The 21,630-nt window shown below is 40.2% G+C and overlaps 1 protein-coding gene across 2 annotated transcripts; it reads left to right on the top strand.

Annotated features, from left to right (window-relative positions):
* The first annotated feature begins 10,536 nt into the window (after positions 1 to 10,536).
* LOC121393050 (pyruvate dehydrogenase [acetyl-transferring]-phosphatase 1, mitochondrial) lies at positions 10,537 to 19,373 on the top strand. Of its 2 annotated transcripts, none has more exons than XM_041566551.1 (2): positions 10,537 to 11,728; positions 15,771 to 19,373. In XM_041566551.1, exons 1-2 carry the CDS (start codon positions 11,671 to 11,673, stop codon positions 17,399 to 17,401), a joined length of 1,689 nt encoding a protein of 562 aa, XP_041422485.1. In that variant the 5' UTR covers positions 10,537 to 11,670; the 3' UTR covers positions 17,402 to 19,373. The 2 variants fall into 2 exon arrangements, with proteins under 2 accessions (XP_041422485.1, XP_041422486.1); XM_041566552.1 differs by having other exon boundaries at positions 10,537 to 11,542.
* The last annotated feature ends 2,257 nt before the right edge of the window (positions 19,374 to 21,630 follow it).

Here is a 21,630-nt window from a genome sequence, read left to right on the forward strand (position 1 = left end):
CTGGTGGAACCGTGTGGGTAGGCTCCCTGTCATTGTGTTTATTCCGCTTTTATTATCACACTGGGCACACGTCAGATTCTTTTGTACCAGACTGCACAGGACCCAGTGACATAGTAAGTAAAGATGAAATAAGACTCACTTGGCCTCAGAGAATAAATATGCCCAACCACTTCTTATTAATACTCATGAGAAACAAGGGAGATAGCTTGTTCCTCCTACAGATACAAACTCGATTTTCACTGTAACTTTCAAAATACAAAGAAACCCAGAGGAAGTTCATACCTCCCAACTGTCCCGTTTTTAGAGGGGCAGTCCCTCATTTGTACTGGAAAGTCACGTTTATTTCAGCACTGAACAGCCAGAAAAAGAAACAATGTTTCTAAATTAATTGGCTTTTGGAAGAGAGCCCAGAACAGCCACAGCAGCAGATAAGATACTTTTGCGACAATTTCAAGATAAGCAAATAAGTAATTGTAACAATATAAAGTAACAGGTCCCTTGGGAAATGTTAGACTTGTAGCTTAAAGGGCAATTCACCTTCATTAGCAAAACTGTAATAACTGGAAAAAAAAACAGAAATATGTTCAAACTTTCAGAACCTGACAAATTTTGTAAAATGAACATGGTAATTAGGGGGTGTGGCCACAAAAATGGGCATGATCAAAAGAAATTGCCGCGCTACGCGTGACAACTTTTTTGGCCCTCTTTTTACTTCCAAAATGTTGGGAGGTATGGAAGTTAAATATTAAGAACACTATAATAAAGCCAGAAGATTTTTACATGTGAAAACGGAGATTAGTCCCACATTGGTTATAAGGAATTAATATAGGGATGAGCTAAATCACCTCATGTAATGCCTTCTGCCCCTGAAGGTCCTTATACCCATAAAAGAGACAATTCTATTCTATTAAGGGCATGTGGTTACTTTGCATGTAAGGGGCATCACAGCTGCTAACATATCTCTCATCCACTTTACTAGTATACTGGTACAGTACCATGGTTTCTGCAGTAGGTCCAGTTTCTATTTACATATAAACATATTTGACCCCTGTTATTGATGTGCATAGTGGGTTTTTTTTTAAATGAAACCTTAAAAGTAGGTTTTAAGCTTAGCTTGCCATCTAGTGGTTCATTATGATTAGTGCACTACAAACAAAGTTAAACAGAAGAAATCTACTGTATGGTATGATACACTGTGCTATATGTATGCTGTATCACTTAGTTAAAACATTCACACACACATATATGTGTATATCAGGCTAATATTACACCAGGCGTCTGCTCTGCCTGCGTATGTCTCCATGCACAATTGTTTGTTTTAATGAGTCTGTGCAATTCTTTTATAGAAAGACAATCATCTTGTTTCTGTGTTGGAGTTGAATAGAAGAAATAAAGTGAAAAATGTAATCTGTTGTAATTTTATTTTCTAGGGCTTACACTTTATTAACTCTATGTTGCCTGCCAGCACTGTATCCTCAATGGGAGTAAGTTACATTGAACAAAACCTTTGCACAACAAACGATGTAGAGCATAATATTCTGAGACAATTTGCAATTGGTTTTAATTTTACATATTATTTGTTGTTTTTCAGTTATTTAGCTTTGAATTCAGCAGCTCTCTAGTTTGCAATTTCAGCAATCTGGTTTCTAGATTCCAAATAACCCTAGAACCCAGGCATTGATTTGAATAAGAGACTAGAATATGAATAGGAGAGGCCTGAATAGAAAGATGAGTATTAAAAAGTAACAATAACAATAAATGTGTAGCCTTACAGAAGATTTGTTTTTATATGTGGTCAGTGACCCCCATTTGAAAGCTGGAAAGTGCCAGAAAAAAAATGCAAATCATTTAACTAAAACTATAAAAAAAAAAATAAAGACTGAAGACCAACTAAAAAGTTTTGGCCACTCTATAACATACTTAAAGTTAACTTAAAGGACAACTAAAGCTTAAGTAAAGAAATAGCTAGAAATGTTGTACATTATATTTAGGACTTCTGTACCAGCCCAAGGCAACCACAGCCCTTTAGCTGTAAAGATCTGTGTCTCCAAAGATGCCCCAGTAGCTCCCCATCTTCTTTTCTGCTGATTCACTGCAGATGGCCTTCCTGTAATTTGGAGCTTTCTGGATACTGAATTTCCATATAACAGATCCTATACTTGTATTTTGAAGGGCAGAAAAGTACAATTTATGTTTTTTAGTTCCTCATAGGAACCTTCCAAGTACATATATATACTGCCTTTATCTGGTGCAACTGCAATTCCTTCCTTGTATTCACATGATTATGTACCTTGTTAGGTATTCCGCGGTGTTACAGTAAAATCTGCCAAGGCTCATTTGTATTTTCAAGTGGATTAAATATTTTTTAAGATACTTGCTGTGTGAATTCTTTTTCTACATTAGATGTGGATGAAATGCGGTGGAAATAGAAGAAACTTGCATCAACTGGTTTTGCTTATAATAAAACCTGGAGTTCACAAATGATTTGACATTACAGGTGAGGAGATTGTATGCTGTTGTATTTACTGTATATAGAACCACAAATGCACACAGTGATTTATAAAGTGTAACCACAAATAAGTGTATAGTTATTGTCAATTAGACAGTGAGAATAAAAACTTAAGTGCTACGTGTTTCACTGAAAAAGTTACAAGCGGACAGAAGCTACAGTATGTTCTATACTGAATCAGCCTATAAGAGTAATGCGTTGGCCAGGAAACACTTTCCAATTAAAAGCGATTAATCCAGAAGGTGCCGGTCTATGAAATATATGAAAAGCATGGCACGTAGGATTGGTAAACTGATGCTTAAAGGGGTTGTTTGCCTTTGAGTTAAAGGGATACTGTCATGGGAAAAAAAATTTTTCAAAATTAATCAGTTAATAGTGCTGCTCCAGCAGAATTCTGCACTGAAATCCATTTCTCAAAAGAGCAGATTTTTTTATATTCAATTTTGAAATCTGACATAGGGCAAGACATATTGTCAATTTCCCAGCTGGACCAAGTCATGTGACTTGTGCTCTGATAAACTTCAATCACTCTTTACTGCTGAACTGCAAGTCCGAGTGATATCACCCCCCTCCCTTTTCCCCCCAGCAGCCAAACAAAAGAACAATGGGAAGGCAACCAGATAACAGCTCCCTAACACAAGATAACAGCTGCCTTGTAGATCTAAGAACAGCACTCAATAGTAAAAACCCATGTCCCACTGAGACACATTCAGTTAAATTGAGAAGGAAAAACAGCAGCCTGCCAGAAAGCATTTCTCTCCTAAAGTGCAGGCACAAGTCACATGACCAGGGGCAGCTGGGAAATTGACAAAATGTCTAGCCCCATGTCAGATTTCAAAATTGAATATAAAAAAATCTGTTTGCTCTTTTGAGAAATGGATTTCAGTACAGAATTCTGCTGGAGCAGCACTATTAACTGATTCATTTTGAAAAAATTTTTTAGCATAAGAGTGATATTCTGAGACAATTTGCAATTGGTTTTAATTTTTTATTATTTGTGCTTTTTAAGCTATTTGGTTTTTATACAACAGCTCTCCAGTTTGCAATTTCAGAAATCTGGTTGCTACGGTTCAAATTACCCTAGCAACCATTCATTTATTTGAATAAAAGACTGGAATATGAATATTAGAGGGGCCTGAATAGAAAACGAGTAATGAAAAAGTAGCAATAACAATAAATGTGTAGCCTTACAGAACATTTGTTTTTAGGCGGGGTCCGTGACCCCAATTTAAAAGCTGGAAGGCGTTAGAAGCAGGCAAATAATTAAAAAAAAAAACTATAAAAAGAATAATGAAAACCAATTGAAGAGTTGCTTAGAACTGACCATTCTATAACAAACTAAAAGTTAACTTAAAGCTGAACCATCCCTTTAAAGCTCAGTTCTCTTTGGTTCCCTAGCTCCGGGGCCAGGCCAAGGGATAGGCAGAGTAGCCACGTGCCTAGGGCGCAAAACTGGGGGGGCGCCAGGCACGTACCTCCTCTGTCACCTACCCCCAGTCCATTCCCATCTCTACCCGACTCTCTCTGGCCTTTTCTTCTTTGTGCGCTCCTGCACGAATTGGTGCTGACGTGCGGTCCCCTGTCTGCCAGATCGTTTCTGCCCTTTTCAGTGCATGTGCGCATGCGCAGTAGCGCAGAAAGAAAAAAAGGCCAGAAACGGTCAGCCAGAGAGGGGACCGCAGGCGGGCAGCAATTTGCGAATGCGCACTTGCACTGAGCCAGCGCGTCGAACCGGCTTGCCTAGGGCGCCCATGCGGCCCGGTCCTGCTTGGCTCTATGTACAAAGGACTACACAAATGAGCAATAAATCAGATTATACTGACATATAACACGGTTACAAAAACCATCAGAGCTCTATAGACCCAGGGAATGGCTAAACTGGGTGAGTGGGCTTGAAAGGAAATCAGATCAATAAGCACATCCACAAACAGGTAGAGATGTGAACACAGACATCCAAGAAACAAGAGTGACATTCAAACAATAATATCTGTTACTGGGGTTTTATACACTCTCTGGGAGGGAATTAATGGTTCACAGAGCTTTATAGATAGGAAAATACAAAAGTTATAGGAAAATGACCAAAGCACAGTCTATGAAGTTTACTTTTAGCTTCCCTGACATTCCTACTATGAGATAACCAAAACAAGAAGGGAAGAAGAAAAGAAAACTTCATCCAAGGTTATTAAAGCCCTTCTAAGTTTTATTCAAGTAAACTTTTATACGATAATCTCACAAGCATGACTTTTTATAAACCATTTTGTATGGCACACTACACAACCAGTTTGATATAAACAGTTATGGCCACAATATGGGGGTTTTTTTCTTAAAGGAGTTGTTCACTTTTAAATTATCTTTTAATATGATGTAGAGATTGATATTCTGAGACAATTTGCAATTGGTTTTCATTATTTATTATTTGTGGGTTTTTTTTTAAAAATTATTTAGTTTTTCATTCAACCGCTCTCCAATTGAATTTCAGCAATCCAGTTGTTAGGGTCCAAATTACCCTAGCAACCATGCACTGATTTGAATAAGAGACTGGAATATGAATAGGAGAGGCCTGAAAAGAAAGACGAGTAATAAAAAGTACCAATAATAATACATTTGTAGCCTTACGGAGCATTTGTTTTTAGATGGGGTCAATGACCCCCATTTAAAAGCTGGAAAGAGTCAAAAGCAGAAGGCAAATACTAAAAAAACTATAACAGTTAAATAATGACTACCATTTGAAAAGTTGCTTAGAATTAGCCATTCTATAACATACTAAAAGTTATATGAAAAGTGAACCCCCCCTGGTATGGTGGCTTAGCAATTGTATGATGACAAACTACAATAGAATATCACTGGCCCAGAGTATAAGGCTAGCAATAGTGGAAATCTGGCTAGCTTTGCCATTGCGGCTATGATTCTTCAATGATTTCCCTTTTGGTTGTGTATCTCACAAAACTGCAAATAAAATGGTATCTGGTTGTTAAGGTCAGTAATCCCAGGAACCCGATGAATCTGATCCTTGATTTGTATTATTATTTTATATTGCTCATTCAGGTCCTTTCCTATTCATCTGCCATTATGACAGCCAAGCAAGGGCTTGATTGCTAGGGACAGTGTACATAGCAACCAGGAAAAAAAGACAGTTGACAGTTGGAGGTATTTGCAAAAAGGTTTAAAGTATTATTTGAAACAATGTATTGACTGCCACAATACTTTCAGGGCAGTCACAAATCCTTTTGTCTCCTCCAGTCCTTTCTCATTGAATTAGAATTGGAATACTGTGGTGTTGTCAGACATGGATTAGTTACCCACACTCCAAATTCATACAGGCTGGTTAATTGGCTGCTGCTAAATTAATGTGATAAGGACATTAGATTGTAAGCTCCACTAGGGCAGGGAATGATGTGAATAAATGAGGGGTGGGCGTGTCCTAACGGTCCCTGCCAGAAGCACAGTAGGAAGGGGACAGCCAATCACAGCCCTGCAGTCACTCAAGACAGGATTCAGTTCCCTACCAGGTCGTCCTAGCTGCTGATTGGTTCTTGTCCTACAGTGCAGTGGACTGAGTGCCGCCGGCTTCCCTGCACATCCAGAGAATTCCGTCAGCAGGAAGTGAAACCAATGGGCGGGGCTAGTAGAGTTTTTGCTGAAATTTTCAATAAATGAACCTAAAACACTACTTTTTTAAGCACATTTCTTCTTTCTTTTAAAGAGTATAATACACTGGCACATTCTTGGTTTTCACACAATATGTCTCCTTTAATCTAGAGTCAGGTGTCCGGGGTCAAACAGAAAGAAACGACGGGAATCCTCCTGTCTCTACCGGCCACATCTGAGCACAGCGAGTTTCTCACCAGCATGTTGGAACTATAAATAAACTGCAGGGAATGTGACCTTTACATTTCATACTGTCTGCTCACTGTACAACTGTTTCCCTGCAACCTTGAAATATACAAGAACATTCTTTGGTGGATTTGTTGTGATATTATAAGTATCAGGCACAGACTTCGACCCATACTGCAGTGTAATTATATATTTCCCTTTTATATTATTGTGACTGACATGTTCTACACACAAACACCCTCCTACTGGCCTCTCCACACGCCCACAATATATCCAAATATATCCTTGCTTCTCCTAGACTCAGGAGGCGGCTGAATACCCCCAAGGGCAACTTGGCAGGTAACTGGGGGCCCATTTAATTAACGGGTCTGGGAGGAGCAGAAGTTGTAGTTACCCTGCAATTGTCTGAATCACAAGCTTTAGCAATGTTGTCCATATAAAGAAATCATTTTGATGCACTAGAGGTTGCTGTGCTGGTCCTAAAGGACTTTGGAGTCACTTGTATAGTAGATGACAGGTAAATATTTATAGTGGTGATAAACAGGAGCCAAATATTATTTACAGCTCTCTACCCACCTATAGGACTGAGCCATACTGTATAGGGCAAATATTCTGTTAAAGGGGTGGTTCCCCATTAAAGGAAAACTATACCCCTCAAACAATGTGGGTCTCTATACAAATATATTGCATAAAACAGCTCATATGTAAAACCCTGCTTTATGTAAATAAACCATTTTCATAATAATATACTTTTTTAGTAGTATGTCATAAATAGAAAACTGCCATTTTAAAAAATAAAGGCCGCCCCCTGGGATCGTAGGATTCACGGTGCACACAAACAAACCATACTTGTTAGGTGACATGAGCCAATTAACAGACAGAGCTTTGTCTTTTACTTCCACACTTCTTCCTGTAACAGTTAGAGCTGCAGTATTTCTGGTCAGGTGATCTCTGAGGCAGCACACAGACCATCACGAAATGGTGGTTCAAGGCAAGAGATGTAAAAGGGCAATATTTACTTAAATATATATTCCAGTTTGGTAAGATTCTTTAATATGTCACTTAATATGATGTAAACTATCTGCTGCTTAAGTATTCATATTGAGGGTATAGTTTTCCTTTAAGTTAACTTTAATATGTTATGAAATACCTATTTCTAAGTAACCTTTCGACTGGTCTTCATTATTTATTTTTTTATAGTTTTTGAATTAGGTATGGTTGCTAGGGTAATTTGTATCCAAGCAACCAGATTGCTGAAATTGCAAACTGGAGAGCTGCCGAATAAAAAGCTAAATAACTCAAAATCAGAAATAATAAAAAATTAAAACCAGTTGCAAATTGTCTCCGAATATCACTCTATACTTCATACTAAAAGGTAACTCAGAGGTGAACAGTCCCTTTAAACCCTAACAGGCAGGGGTGTAACTACAGAGAAAGCAGACCCTGTGGCTGCAGGGGGGTTCATGAAGCCCAAATTTATGAGCAGTTTGAACACACATTGGTAAAGCAGCACAGCAACTATTAATCTCCTTGTATGACATTAAGAAAAAAGACCTGTTGCTGTAAGTAAGTGCTTTATGGGCAGATGTTAAAGGGAAACTATCATAAACATTAAAATGTAATATAAGCTTCCTCTCAGAAAAACAGGAAACTTTCTAAATTTATCAATTAAAAATGATCTACTGTTCCTGAAATAACCAAATTATACTTCATTATCTACCTCTCAGCATCTGTTTCTCTTCATGCAGAAGTCGGGTCCGATTTTGATTGACAGGTATATCTTTTAGAAGGGGCTCCCGTTGTCTAAAAAATATATTAGAACTCACTCTCATAATAGGCTCCAAAATCAAACACTATATCTGACCGGCACAAATCCTGCATGTAGAGAAACAAGATTTCTGTCAGTTGGTTATATGGGAAAAGTAAGGTCTAGTTCATCTTCTAGGCAGAGGTAGGCCCCCCCAAAAAAAGATATAGTAGTCCTAACTGTCAATCAAAATCTGACTCCTGCACGAAAAGAGGTAATTTGAGTTGTGACTTGATTCATTTCAGAATTTCATTAATTCTACTTAGAAAGTTTCTTATTTCATTGAGCTGAAGCTTTTGTGACATTTTCATTTCTATGATAGTAACTGTTTAATGAGACAGAAGTACAGGTATAGGATCCCTTATCCGGAAACCCGATATCCAGAAAGCTCAGAATTACGGAATGGCTGTCTCCCATAGACTCCATTTTATCCAAATAATCCAAATTTTTTAAAATTGAGTTCCCTTTTCTCTGTAATAATAAAACAGTAGCTTGTATTTGATCCCAACTAAGATATAATTAATCCTTATTGGAAGCAAAATCAGCCTATTTGGTTTATTTAATGTTTAAATGAATTTCTAGTAGACTTAAAGCATGAAGACCAAAATTACGGAAAGATCCATTATCCGGAAAACCCCAGGTCACTAAAACATTATGGATAACAGGTCCCATACCTGTACTCTCTAAACATATAGAAATGTAAATATTAATGTTTTGTTGTTTCCAGCCCTTTGACATAGAAAGTAAGCAGTGAGTAATGATGGGCCTATAGGGCAACAGGAATGTGGCACAAATCACTACTAATTGAGCCACTCCTTCTATCTTTGTTCACTGGCAGGAAATCAAATATTGTGAAATTAAGTACAAAAACTAAACAACTTCGCCTCTGTCTAATCTACGTAACTAATTTAAATCACAAGTATCAAATTGCCTCTATGAAATATCACCCTGGTTGGCATGTTTGCAAAAAAAAAACCAACCTATAGCATCGCCTCTGTCCTTTGCAACACATTTGGTGCCCAGCTAAGGCATTGGTTCTGCACAATACAATCTATATACATTGCTACTAAAGGGGTTTCGATAGTGTGCCCCCCTTTTGGCCTCTTGACACAATTTGTCAACATATTTTAGTAAGAAGAAAAGTTTTCAATCCTTCATTTGAACAAGGATATGGTCAGTCTTGTGACAGTCAGAATCGGTTCCATGCACCACCTTGTGGGAACTCCAAACTCATTCTGATGGCAACACTTAGACAAGGGTCTGGGGGTCCCAATGATCCAGAAATACTATTAAGCTGCACAACTGAGACAAATTCTGGCCTGTGTGTGAGCTGGGCCCCACAGACTATTTGGAGGGGGGTTATTGAAAATGTAAGGGCTGAAGGGGCCGCTGAATTCTCTGGGGAGCTGGGACACTCAGTACACTGCACTGTAGGATAGGAACCAATCAGCAGCGAGGCTGAACTGATTGGACACACCTACCCCTTAATTGAATAACGGACAGGGAGCGTTGCAGATCTGGGAGCTCCAATAAAGGGGCCATTTTTAAAGATAATATTAAGTTTTAGCCCAAAGGGAAACCAGCTCCATATAATATTCATTATTGCCTACAAGATTAGGGGGCCCACTGGGTTTTTTCCCGGTGTCCCACCTGCCCAGTCCGATAGTGATGTGCGGGTTGGTTCAGGTTGACCTCGCACCACCCTGTCTGGACCCTACAAATGCTCGCCCCGCCCCTTTTGTGACATCATCAAAGGAACCCTGAAGTCGAGTTTGGGCGGTTGCGGGTGGAGCAGGGCTGCCATCAGTGGGGGGACAGGGGTACAAGTGTCCCGGGCCTGAAGGGGGGCCCGGCAGTGAGGCACTTTCGAAAGAGCCGGGCCCCCCTTGACAACTCCAAAGACTGCGGCCATTTCCGAAGTCCCGAACAGCCGAAAAGCTGAAGATTCGAAGCGGCGAAAAGACCCGAAGCCATGAAAAAAGCAGACGTGGAACTCCCAAAGTGCCGAAAAGACCCGAAGCCACGAAAATAGCAGAAGCCAAACTCATGAATCGACGAAAAGACCCGAAGTCACGAAAACAGCCAAAATGGAAGTCCTGTAGTGGCGAAAAGACCCAAAGTAGCAAAGGAGGCGAAGTTGAAGTCAGGAAGCCTTGAGTTCAATTCTACTGAACCCCAATTTGTGTTTTTTTAATCCCCTGGCCACCAATGTATTATTTTAGTATTCTATATGCCCCTGCCACCAATGTTTTTTTAAAAAATATTCTTTGGGGCCCCAATTTTTTTTTAACTTGTAAGCTGTTTTATTTTTTTTAACTTATAGGGGGGCCCTGGTCATCAATTATTTTTTTTTAACTTGTAGGGGGGCCCTGACCACCAATTTTTAAAAAATCTTTTAAGGAACTTTTTGTTTCAATGTAAAATTGTACAAAATGCTGTTTTATTGTTGGGGTCTGGACAAGACAAGTGGGATACGTATTTGTTATCATTGGATTCAGCAGAGTCAGGGATTATACAAACAGAAAAATTGTTGTCAGTAAATGTCACTTTTCCTGTAAAAAAGACACAAAATATTGTGAAATTTATTTCACTTTTTTTTTATAAACATATTTCACTTAAGATTTTTATTACATCTGCAGAAAAAGTACACAATTATGTTACAGTGTTGAAGCCAAATCCATATAGAAAACCACAAGATATGATTTGCCTTATTTAATGTAGGTCAGTAGAGGTTCCCTATTAGAAGGAATCGTGTGGCAGTGAAAGGGTTAAACAGGGAGAGTCTGGGGAAGGAGGGGGAGTGGCTAAACCTGCAGTGGATCCTATATCATGCTGCCAGTGACGGGCTCAGCTTCTGCCTTTGACTTTATAATCACTTACTGATGCTTCCCTTCTGCAGCTCCTCTCTCTGTACTTTCATTAGAAGCGCTAAACTCGCAGACCCACAGAACAACTGTTCAGTAACTGAGCCTAAAGTCTGTCACTCAGCCTCTCACGTGACCCCCCAGACCCCCCCCCAGTCTCCTGCACATGAACCCAATGCACTTTCCGTCCTTTTTGTTGTATAGTGTTTCAGAGGAGCTGTCCATTGGCTCTGGGTTGGCACATGACAGAGTGACAACCAATCAAAGCGGCCATGGGCGGGAATACGTCACTGCCTCAGCCAATCCTAGAAACCCAGGGCGGGAATTGGCTACTCTTATTGCTGCTGCTATTGCTACCGGTGGGGGAGTGGGCTTTAGATTGTGAGTGGAAGGGCTGCGGCTCGGTGTGACGCACTGTCGGCTTCATTCTCCTTTTCCCCCCTCAGTCGCCAACTTCTCCCCCACCCGCGTCTGTGGGTTTCCCCTCGGAGGGAGGGACGCGCTAGAGCCGTGTGAGAGTGGCTGCAGGTACACACAACCCCTCGCTTCGCACTCTCTGTCCCCTTTGCTTCTCTCTGTTGTGTCTCTTTCTGTTTCCGTGTCGGAGTGTCTCCCCCGTGTGTCCTGTCCCGCCGGGCGGTGCTGCCGGTTGGTGGATGTTCTCATCTTGTTGTGACAGGAGAATGTGTGTATGTCCCGGGCCCAGGCGCATCGGTATGTATCTTCCTCCTCCTCCTCCTCCTCCCCCTCCTCCACATCTTTCTCTTCTGCTGCTGCTGAGGGGCTCACACATTTCTACATCTTCCTCCTGTGTCTCCTATTGTATTTATATACTGATACCTGTGTCTCCTATTGTATTGTTATATACTGATACCTGTGTCTCCTATTGTATTGTTATATACTGATACCTGTGTCTCCTATTGTATTTATATACTGATACCTGTGTCTCCTATTGTATTGTTATATACTGATACCTGTGTCTCCTGTTGTATTGTTATATACTGATACCTGTGTCTCCTGTTGTATTGTTATATACTGATACCTGTGTCTCCTATTGTATTGTTATATACTGATACCTGTGCCTCCTATTGTATTGTTATATACTGATACCTGTGCCTCCTATTGTATTGTTATATAGTGATACCTGTGTCTCCTGTTGTATTGTTATACACTGATACCTGTGTCTCCTATTGTATTGTTATACACTGATACCTGTGTCTCCTATTGTATTGTTATACACTGATACCTGTGTCTCCTATTGTATTGTTATACACTGATACCTGTGTCTCCTGTTGTATTGTTATACACTGATACCTGTGTCTCCTGTTGTATTGTTATACACTGATACCTGTGTCTCCTGTTGTATTGTTATATACTGATACCTGTGTCTCCTGTTGTATTGTTATATACTGATACCTGTGTCTCCTGTTGTATTGTTATACACTGATACCTGTGTCTCCTGTTGTATTGTTATATACTGATACCTGTGTCTCCTATTGTATTGTTATATACTGATACCTGTGTCTCCTATTGTATTGTTATATACTGATATCTGTGCATTATACTGGGATTAAGGCCAGGCAGGAATGTGTTGCCTGTGCATCATGTTGCAGGACTGTGACTCCTCATACTGCAGGGATTGGGCAAAGGCAGGTGTTAAAGTCAGGGAGAAATGTCAGGAATGTTAAACTGTGCATCATATTTCAGACAGGGGGTGCAGAGCAGAATAATGAGCCTGTGCCTTATATCATAGGAAGAGTCGGCCAACACTGGGGATGTAGCACGTGTGTGTCTTGTTGCCCAGCAACTAGCTAAGTGGGGGGCTACAACAATGTGAAACGTGCAAAAGAAGGAGCACCGGCAGGAGCTATATGATACTGAATTGAGGAAACTCTGAAAATTTGGGGGTTACAGGGGTGTCTGAGATCTGTTCCTCCCTGAGGAACAAGCGCTCCCTGTATTTCCTTCCCCTGTCATTTGTTGGGTGTCTAAGGTTACTGGGAGTACTGGTCTTGGGTGGCTAAGGTTACTGGGAGTACTGGTCTTGGAACAGCTACAGGACAGCTGATTGCTCTATGATTGATATTGGAATGGACCCGTTACTTAACCCTTTCCTGTCCAGCCTGCAGCCCTCCATCCCCTCATAGCTAGAGGCTGTCGGGAGATTCTAGACAAAGCATCTCAGTTACAACCGAGGGCTCTGCCAGCACATGTGGGTGTAAATCACAGGATTAAAGAAGATTTGAAGGAGTAAAAGAGACAGCTTTGCTATCTGGCACCTTGTCACTTTATCATCACTCGATACACTTGTCATTAAAACTTCTGCTAATTGGGTTTGTTCCTGCTTCCTTACTGCCTGCCTCTAGGCTCCATAGACTTCTGCTTGTAAACTCATCCTTTTGATATAATCACTGCATGCAAAGAGTCAGGCAGCCCTGTAATAAGGTATCCATAGAGGTTGTTACACATCTTGTGGGTTATCTTCATTCATCACACTGCTGCTAGGAGTGGCTTGTGTGTATTGTACGGTTATTATGTAATTTGTATATAAATAAACCTGAAAGCATTGCATATTGAGTCCCTGCTCCCAAGAACTTACACTTTATTGATTCTAAAGCAGCAGCCAGAAACAGATAAACCTGACGTTGTGTGGTTTGAATTCACCCTGGTCCTCTCCTCCCCGCGTCTGAGTGTATTGTATGCAGTGTAGGGAGATGTGCGGGGCACCCATGGGTGATTCCTGATACCAGTGCTATTAATGGTGAAGGAAAGTAAAGGATAGAAATGGGGATTTATGTAACTCTTTTTATTCCAAAAGTCATCTTACGTAGTGTCTGCAAAGTGTGGCTTGAGGTTGTTCACCTTTAAATTAACTTTTTGTATGATGTAGAGATGAAATTCGGAGACCATTTGCAATTGGTTTTTATTATTTGTGGTTTTTGAGTTCTTAGCTTTTTATTCAACCGCTCTCCGGTTTGTAATTTCAGCAGTCTGGTTGCTATGGTACAAATTATCCTAGCAACCATGCACTGATTTAAATAAGAGACTGGAATATGAATAGGAGAGGGCCCGAATAAAAATAATTGTAATAAAAAGTAGCAATAATAATACATTTGTAGCCTTAAAGAGCATTCTTTTGATGAATCAGTGACACCCATTTGAAAGATGGAGAGTCATAAAAAGGCAAATATACTATAAAAAAATATATATTTAGTTGAAAAATTGCTTAGAATGAGCCATTCTATAACATACTAAAAAAGTTACCTTACAGGCGAACCACCCCCACCTTGACATTTGGTCAGTTTAAAAAAGAAATAGGGAAAAAAAAAACAGTAAAGTGTAAAAATGTCTGTGGGAAGTAAAAGCAGCTGGCAACTATAATTCAGTGTAGTCAGTTTAGGCATTGGATTTACATGTGTGAGCAGCACATTCCTTCATACATGGGAAGCAGAAGTGTAAGAGAAGATCATTTAAGGGTAGAACACAGGAGGGGAGAGGATAAAGTGCTCTATGGGCAGTACAGGGATATGGGCATATCTACAAGGATCTGTATATTCTTCCCATGTCTTTGTGGGTTTCCTCTGGGCAATACAGGCTGGTTAATTGGCTCCTGATGATATTTACCCAACTGGGGCAGAGAGCAATGTGACTGATGTATAATCTCTGCAAAGTGCTGCACAATATGTCTCCCTATAGAAATAAGCCCCAGGAGTTCACTTGGGTCTCACCAGTTATGCAAGGGGGGGGGGGGTTAATATTTGAGAAACACCAATTTGAGGTTTAGAAAGGCAGTTGTTAGTGCTCAACATCATGCAGGGCTACAGAATACTGTGAAGCTTCTCCTTGTGTGTTGTGTTTGCCCCAGGAGTATTTTTACATAGGATTCCTCTTCCTGAAATCTGGAAAAGTACCCAGAGATAAATGAAACATAATTATGTAAAATCTATATTTGTTGAAAGGTCAATATTAGACATGTAATTAGCAGCTTCAGAACTTTGTTTTCTGGTCTATAGCCGGCCATAGACGTGCAGATTTTATTCTTTGTACAATAAAAGATCATTAGTTTCAATGTAACAATCTACAACTAACCATTCAGACTAAAGTCGTGAAAACAACAAACCAGACTATGTTCTGGCCATTAATTGACAGACCGTAATCATATGGAACTTATGTCCGACAATTAGTAGTGACAGTCACCCAGTGATATAGTCAATACATGCAGAGAAATCATCGTTAGCTGACAGAAATCTCCTAACCTGTCCGATCGACATGGCACGAAAAATGTCGGTAGGCTTATTCCTACTCCGCACATTCATAAAATACTATGAATCTTTATTTCATACGACTATATCTTTGCGTCTATGGCCAGCTTAATGTAATTCTTTGTAATTGTTTTGCCTGACCTGGCAGATTATTTCTACATTTTTCAGGCATGATCAAATAAATATCCCCTCTGTGGTCATTCAACACCTGAGTTCTGAAAAGCTTCCCCATGCATTTCTGTCCTGTGATGCTTCAAGACCAAGTGGGAGGCAGGAGCAACATGGCTTCTATAAATTCTACTTTCCATTCATCATCTATGTTATGGCATTTTTATCAGGCATGATGGTGGCATTTATTCTCATGCATGCTCTACCAGTTTATTTTTGTTTGTTGTCTTTTTGTTCTTTCTTAGACAAAAGCTTGAATTAGTCCATAGTGTTTGATGTTGCCTTTGCCTACTATATGTCTTATGGATTTTTGTTTTATTTTCCAGGCGTGCCAGGCAGAAGTTGTTCTCCCTCCTTACTGTTTGATGCAATGTCGGCTCCAACTCGGCTTCTTTTCCCTCTGATTAGAAACTGTGAATTTGGCAGAATATGCAGTTCTGTATGCTACTGCCACCACAAGCATCTTTGTTGCTCATCAAGCCACTCTTCGTTAAAACTAGGGGCAGATACGAGGCACGTATCAGCCTTTCACAACCCCAGATGTGCTCAAGTGAGGAGATACGTAACTACTCCGCAAAGGTTTTACCTCACCCCGCCACAGGTCAACAGTATTCTCAAGGCCAACGAATACAGTTTTAAAGTTCCAGAGTTTGATGGAAAAAATATCAGCTCCATCCTTGGGTTTGACAGCAACCAGTTGCCAGCAAATGCTCCAATTGAGGACCGGAGAAGTGCAGCGACATGCCTACAGAGCAGAGGGATGCTGCTCGGTGTATTTGATGGACACGCCGGTTGTGCTTGTGCTCAGGCCGTCAGTGAAAGACTCTTCTATTACATCGCGGTTTCTCTGCTGCCTCAGGAAACTCTGCTTGAAATTGAAAATGCGGTGGAAAGTGGCCGAGCTTTGTTGCCCATATTACAGTGGCACAAGCATCCAAACGATTATTTTAGTAAGGAGGCTTCAAAGATGTATTTCAATAGCTTAAGGACCTATTGGCAAGAGTTGATTGACCTTAACACGGGTGAGACTACTGATGTAAAGGAAGCGCTTATTAACTCATTTAAAAGACTAGATAATGACCTTTCTTTGGAAGCACAAGTTGGAGACCCAAATTCTTTTCTGAACTACTGGGTCTTGCGTGTCGCTTTTTCTGGAGCTACCGCTTGCGTGGCTCACGTGGATGGGGTAGATTTGCATGTTGCCAACACGGGTGACAGTCGGGCGCTTCTTGGTGTCCAGGAGGAAGATGGGTCATGGTCAGCAGTGACAATGTCTCACGACCATAATGCTCAGAATGAATCAGAAATAATAAGAGTCAAATCAGAACACCCGAAGGAGGTTAAGACTATCGTCAAACAGGATCGACTTCTTGGATTATTGATGCCATTCAGAGCTTTCGGAGACGTAAAGTTTAAATGGAGCATTGACCTCCAGAAACGTGTTGTAGAGTCTGGCCCAGATCAACTCAATGACAATGAGTATACAAAATTTATCCCTCCTAACTACCACACCCCTCCGTATTTAACTGCTGAGCCAGAAGTGATATATCATAGGTTACGACCAAAGGATAAATTTCTCATTTTGGCTACTGACGGTCTTTGGGAAACCATGCACAGGCAAGATGTGGTAAGAATAGTAGGAGAGTATCTAACAGGAGTTCATCACCAGCAGCCTCTAGCTGTAGGAGGCTACAAAGTCACTCTGGGACAGATGCAAGGGTTATTAATGGAAAGAAGGGCCAGGACTTCTTCTGTGTTCGAAGATCAAAATGCAGCCACCCATTTAATACGTCACGCGGTGGGAAACAACGAATTTGGAGCTGTAGACCACGAGCGTCTGTCAAAAATGCTCAGTCTGCCAGAAGAATTGGCCCGGATGTACAGAGACGATATTTCAATTCTAGTGGTTCAGTTCAACTCACACGTCATTGGAGCACATCAGAATAAAGATCAGTGACATACAATATGCATGTATTACATATAGCTACCAAAGTGGAAGGGGTAAAGCAACTTGATCTTGGAAGGAAAACATTTCTAAGAATAATATCCCACGTGTTGATGTATATACAGTTGCTCAAGTCAAGAGTTGAATGCCCGGATCAATGCAGAACATGTTTAATAACCAATTTTACGCAGTTTTGGGACTATTTTTCTAATGTATTTGCTCAAGTGTTATCTATGCAGTTGCAGCACTTATTTAATGCTCCTTTTTTGGAAACATGACTTGGGGAGGGGGAGTCATTTGAGAAATGAGGCTATTGTTTGGGAATATGTCAAACAAATCAAATCACAATCTTCTGTATTTTTTTTTTTTTTCATAGTGTCTAAAGTATTTGTCTGCTGCACTGTGTGCCATAAATAACCCATAGTATGAACTCCATGCTTGCAGATGTTGGGAAAGTTGCTGCAACTTTTTTTTTTTTTTTTTTAATGTTTGCATATCAAAATCCCATTCTTTTGTTTCTTGCAACTCACTATTTTAGTATGCTAGTAGCACTTACCTACCTATAATTTTAAGCATGCCTTTCTCCAGGAAAACTCAAGGAGCGTGATCTTGATTGGGATGTGTCTTCCACATTTAAGCATGACCGCTGTGTGAACCATTGAAAGGTTAAGATGGCACAGTTAGTCACACAAATGTGATCTGTTACCTGTCATTGCTTAGAGTTCTCTGTGAAGGTTTTATTGCTCCCCACAGCTTTAAGGCTGAAGAATTTGTGGTAGATACATTGGTTGTGCATAGAGGCTTTTTGGGATTGGCTGATGGTAAGAACCTATTGGCTGTAAACCACATATAACTGGCTGGATATTATTAGTGTCATGGTGGTGTCACCAGAGGACCCAGCTAGTATTAATTGTGAGCTGTAATGCAATGAATACTCTCCAGGGGCAAACTTGTTAATGTCTTGATGCCTTTCATTTAAGTTCCTTGTGGAGGTGCCTGTGAATATCAAGCCTTGGATTAGGGGTCTCTCTTTCTTGAAACTCTGCAAAGGGAGCTGCTGTAACTAGGCCTGGGGTTGCTTGTTTATATTTAATTGTATTGGATTACCTGTGTCATATTACATCCCAAGCACCATCGCTCATCTTTATATCTCCTTTTATAAGGAACATCCATGAGATTTTAAAGAATGCATCTTAAGAGCTGTACTACATCCTTCTTAGCAGTTGTGGGAAATTACCTGCTACAATTGTTTATCCCGTATGATGGGCTCCTTCTCTGTAAACCTGAGACACCTTCTGTTGGTGGATGCAAGGGACACACACACTCTCACACACACACTCACACACTCACTCTACATAGTATGCAAAACCAACGTTTCGGTCCCCATTGGGACCTTTATCAAGGTGAATAATACATACAAAAAGCTTGTTTAAATAGCCTCCGCCCCCAAGGTAAGGAGGTACTCGTGACATCATGTGCATAAATTGTTTATATATATAATTTTAGTTACAGTACATTTTTGATCTTCATGCACTGCTCAGTTTGAGGGGAATTGCCAGGGTGAGGTCCGTTGGCATCTCGGAGTATCGGGTGCCACGAATAGAGGGAGAACTTTATGGGTGTCCATGCAGACCAGTGCAGTAAAGCCCACCCTCATCTATAAATACTTCAGAAAGAAAGAGTATGTGCCCAGTATGTGATATGTGCACTCACACATTACTGTCTATTTAAAGAGATCCTCATTGACCAACATCTGATTTTCTGTTGAAGACAAGGGAGAAATGAATACCTACTAATTTAGGCCCCAGGAATGTGTGATCTCTTTCGGAATACCTGGGACCCCAGGGTTTTTGGTTTTTTTAGAGCAAATTTACTAAATTAAACCATGAAAATAATTTGCTTTGCCAGCAACACCTTTATATATGCTGAATGAGTTGAAATATATGTTGTCTTATTTCAAAGGAACAGTAAATTGGATTTATGAGCAATATGGATTTATTGGAGTTATGAGCAACGGCATTGCCTCTGTCTGGATATCGGATCCCATACCGGTTGTTTAAGTAGTAGTTATGTACCAGGGCTGATTGCTATTGGAGATTTCTTGTCTCCGTAGCCAAAATATACATTGGGATTGACCAGTTGATATGGAGTTTGGTATAACAGTATGTTACATATTTAAAGGAGAACTAAAGGCACGTCAGCTTCTCTTCTCTGCAGTCTCCTTACAGGGGCATTTGGAGCTGAAGCTGATTCAGACTTGGCCTGACTGCACATGCTCAGTGTTGGTGATTTCAGAGAAGAGGAACTAAAGCAGTGTATGATAATGGCCGCCACCCACTGTGCTACCTTTTCTAATAATCGACAATAAACAGCCCTGGTTAGGGGTGTGGTTTGGACTTGGGGGGGGGGGGGAGGGGGTTGGCTTTAAAAAGTCTCCTTTAAAGCTTGACTTAAGTTAACTTTTAGTATGTTCTAGAATGCAACTTTTCAATCGGTCTTCATTATTTATTGAATATAATTTTTGAATTTGCCTTCTGACCCTTCCCAGCTTTTAAATGGGGGTCACTGACCCCATCTAAAAAACAAATGCTCTGTAAGGCTGGAAAAGTATTGTTATTGCTACTTTTTATTGCTCATCTTCCTATTCATATTCCTGTCTCATTTTGAAATCAGTGCAGCTTGCTAGGGTAATTTGGACCTTAGCAACCAGATTGCTGGACAGCTGTTGAATAAAAAGCTAAATAACTCAAACCATTAATAATAAAAAATGCAAATTGTCTCAGGATATCACTTTTTGCATCAAACTAAAATTTAATTCAAAGCTCCCTTTCAATTTGAGTTTATCACAGATATAGCAAGTTAAACTTCCTGATTTACAGCTTCTCTGCCACCTGCACCCCCTCCTTTACCACCCCATCTTAGAAATTCCCAAAAAAAAGTCTTATGCTATATAAGCCCCCACTGACTTCAGTTTCCATCTCCCTGGTTCTTCCAAGCAATTGAAGGAGGAGAAGATTCTTCCAATTAATTGATGGATAGGCAAAATATACATTGGGATTGACCGTTTGATATGGAGTTCGGTATAACCGTATGTTACATATTTAAAGGAGAACTAAAGCCACGTCAGCTCCTCTTTTCAGCAGTCTCCTTACAGGGGCATTTGGAGCTGAAGCTGATTCAGACTTGACCTGACTGCACATGCTCAGTGCTGGTGATTTCAGAGAAGAGGACCTGAAGCAGTGTATGATAATGGCCACCACCCACTGTGCTACCTTTCATAATAATGTACAATAAACAGGCCTGGATAGGGGTGTGGTTGAACGAGGAGACGGTTCTTCCAAGCAATTGATGGAGGACAAGGTAGTTTAGCAGATGAACCCCTTACATAATGGACTTCTCCTTATCTGTAGCTAAAAGAAAGTCATAAGCAAGGGTGTGGCTAATGTGACCTAATGGTAATTAGCCCAAAGAAAGTGATTGTTTTAAAAGGGGTAGTTGACCTTTATCTTTTAGTATGTTGGTTCTAACTTTATTATAGAATGGTCTGTACTTCGAAATTTTACTGTTGCTCTTTATTTTTTTTTTAGTTTTTGAATGACGTCCCTTCCTCTTCTGCCTCATACAAATAGGGGTCACTGACCCTACTAGCCCAAACCAGAAAAAATGATTTCTCTGAGGCTTCAGTTTTGTTATTGTTACTTTCTATGACCAATTTCTTTAATCAATCCCTCTCCTGTTCATCTTCCAGTCTCTCTTATTTAAACCTCTGCCTGGTTTCTAGGGTAAACTGGACCCTAGCAACTAAAGAGATGCTGATCATACACACTGGAGAGCCACTGAACAAAAAAAGCTAAATAATGATCTAAAAATGAAGACCAATTGCAAAGCGTTTCAGAACCCACTGTCTACACCATCCTAAAAGATAATTTTAAAGATGAGCTTCCCCTTTACCTCTGCTGATCTAGTAAGTGTAAAAGTAGAACAATGTTCTATTAATTTATTTGTTTAATTGATATTGGGCAGAATACATTTCAGTGCCAATTCTCTTGTAGAAAAAACTGTATATATGTCGTGTTGAACATAACAAGGAACAAGAGTATGTAATTAGTGAATATAATAATAAGCTAATGCTGCTACTGGTTTTACACAAAGTCACACACTACAATGCCATTGCACTAATTCACACTACACATGTCTGTGTGGCTCCTCCTTCCACTGGTTTCAGGGCTGTTACACATTGA

The sequence above is a fragment of the Xenopus laevis genome, chromosome 6L (assembly GCF_017654675.1).
Source record: "Xenopus laevis strain J_2021 chromosome 6L, Xenopus_laevis_v10.1, whole genome shotgun sequence".
In the NCBI taxonomy this organism is placed as follows: Eukaryota; Metazoa; Chordata; class Amphibia; order Anura; family Pipidae; genus Xenopus; species Xenopus laevis.

Coding starts and splice junctions, on each gene's coding strand:
- LOC121393050 (XM_041566551.1), top strand. CDS start 11,671: ATGTTCTCATCTTGTTGTGACAGGAGAATGTGTGTATGTCCCGGGCCC. Junction 11,729..15,770: donor TCCCGGGCCCAGGCGCATCG/GTATGTATCTTC, acceptor TTTATTTTCCAG/GCGTGCCAGGCAGAAGTTGT.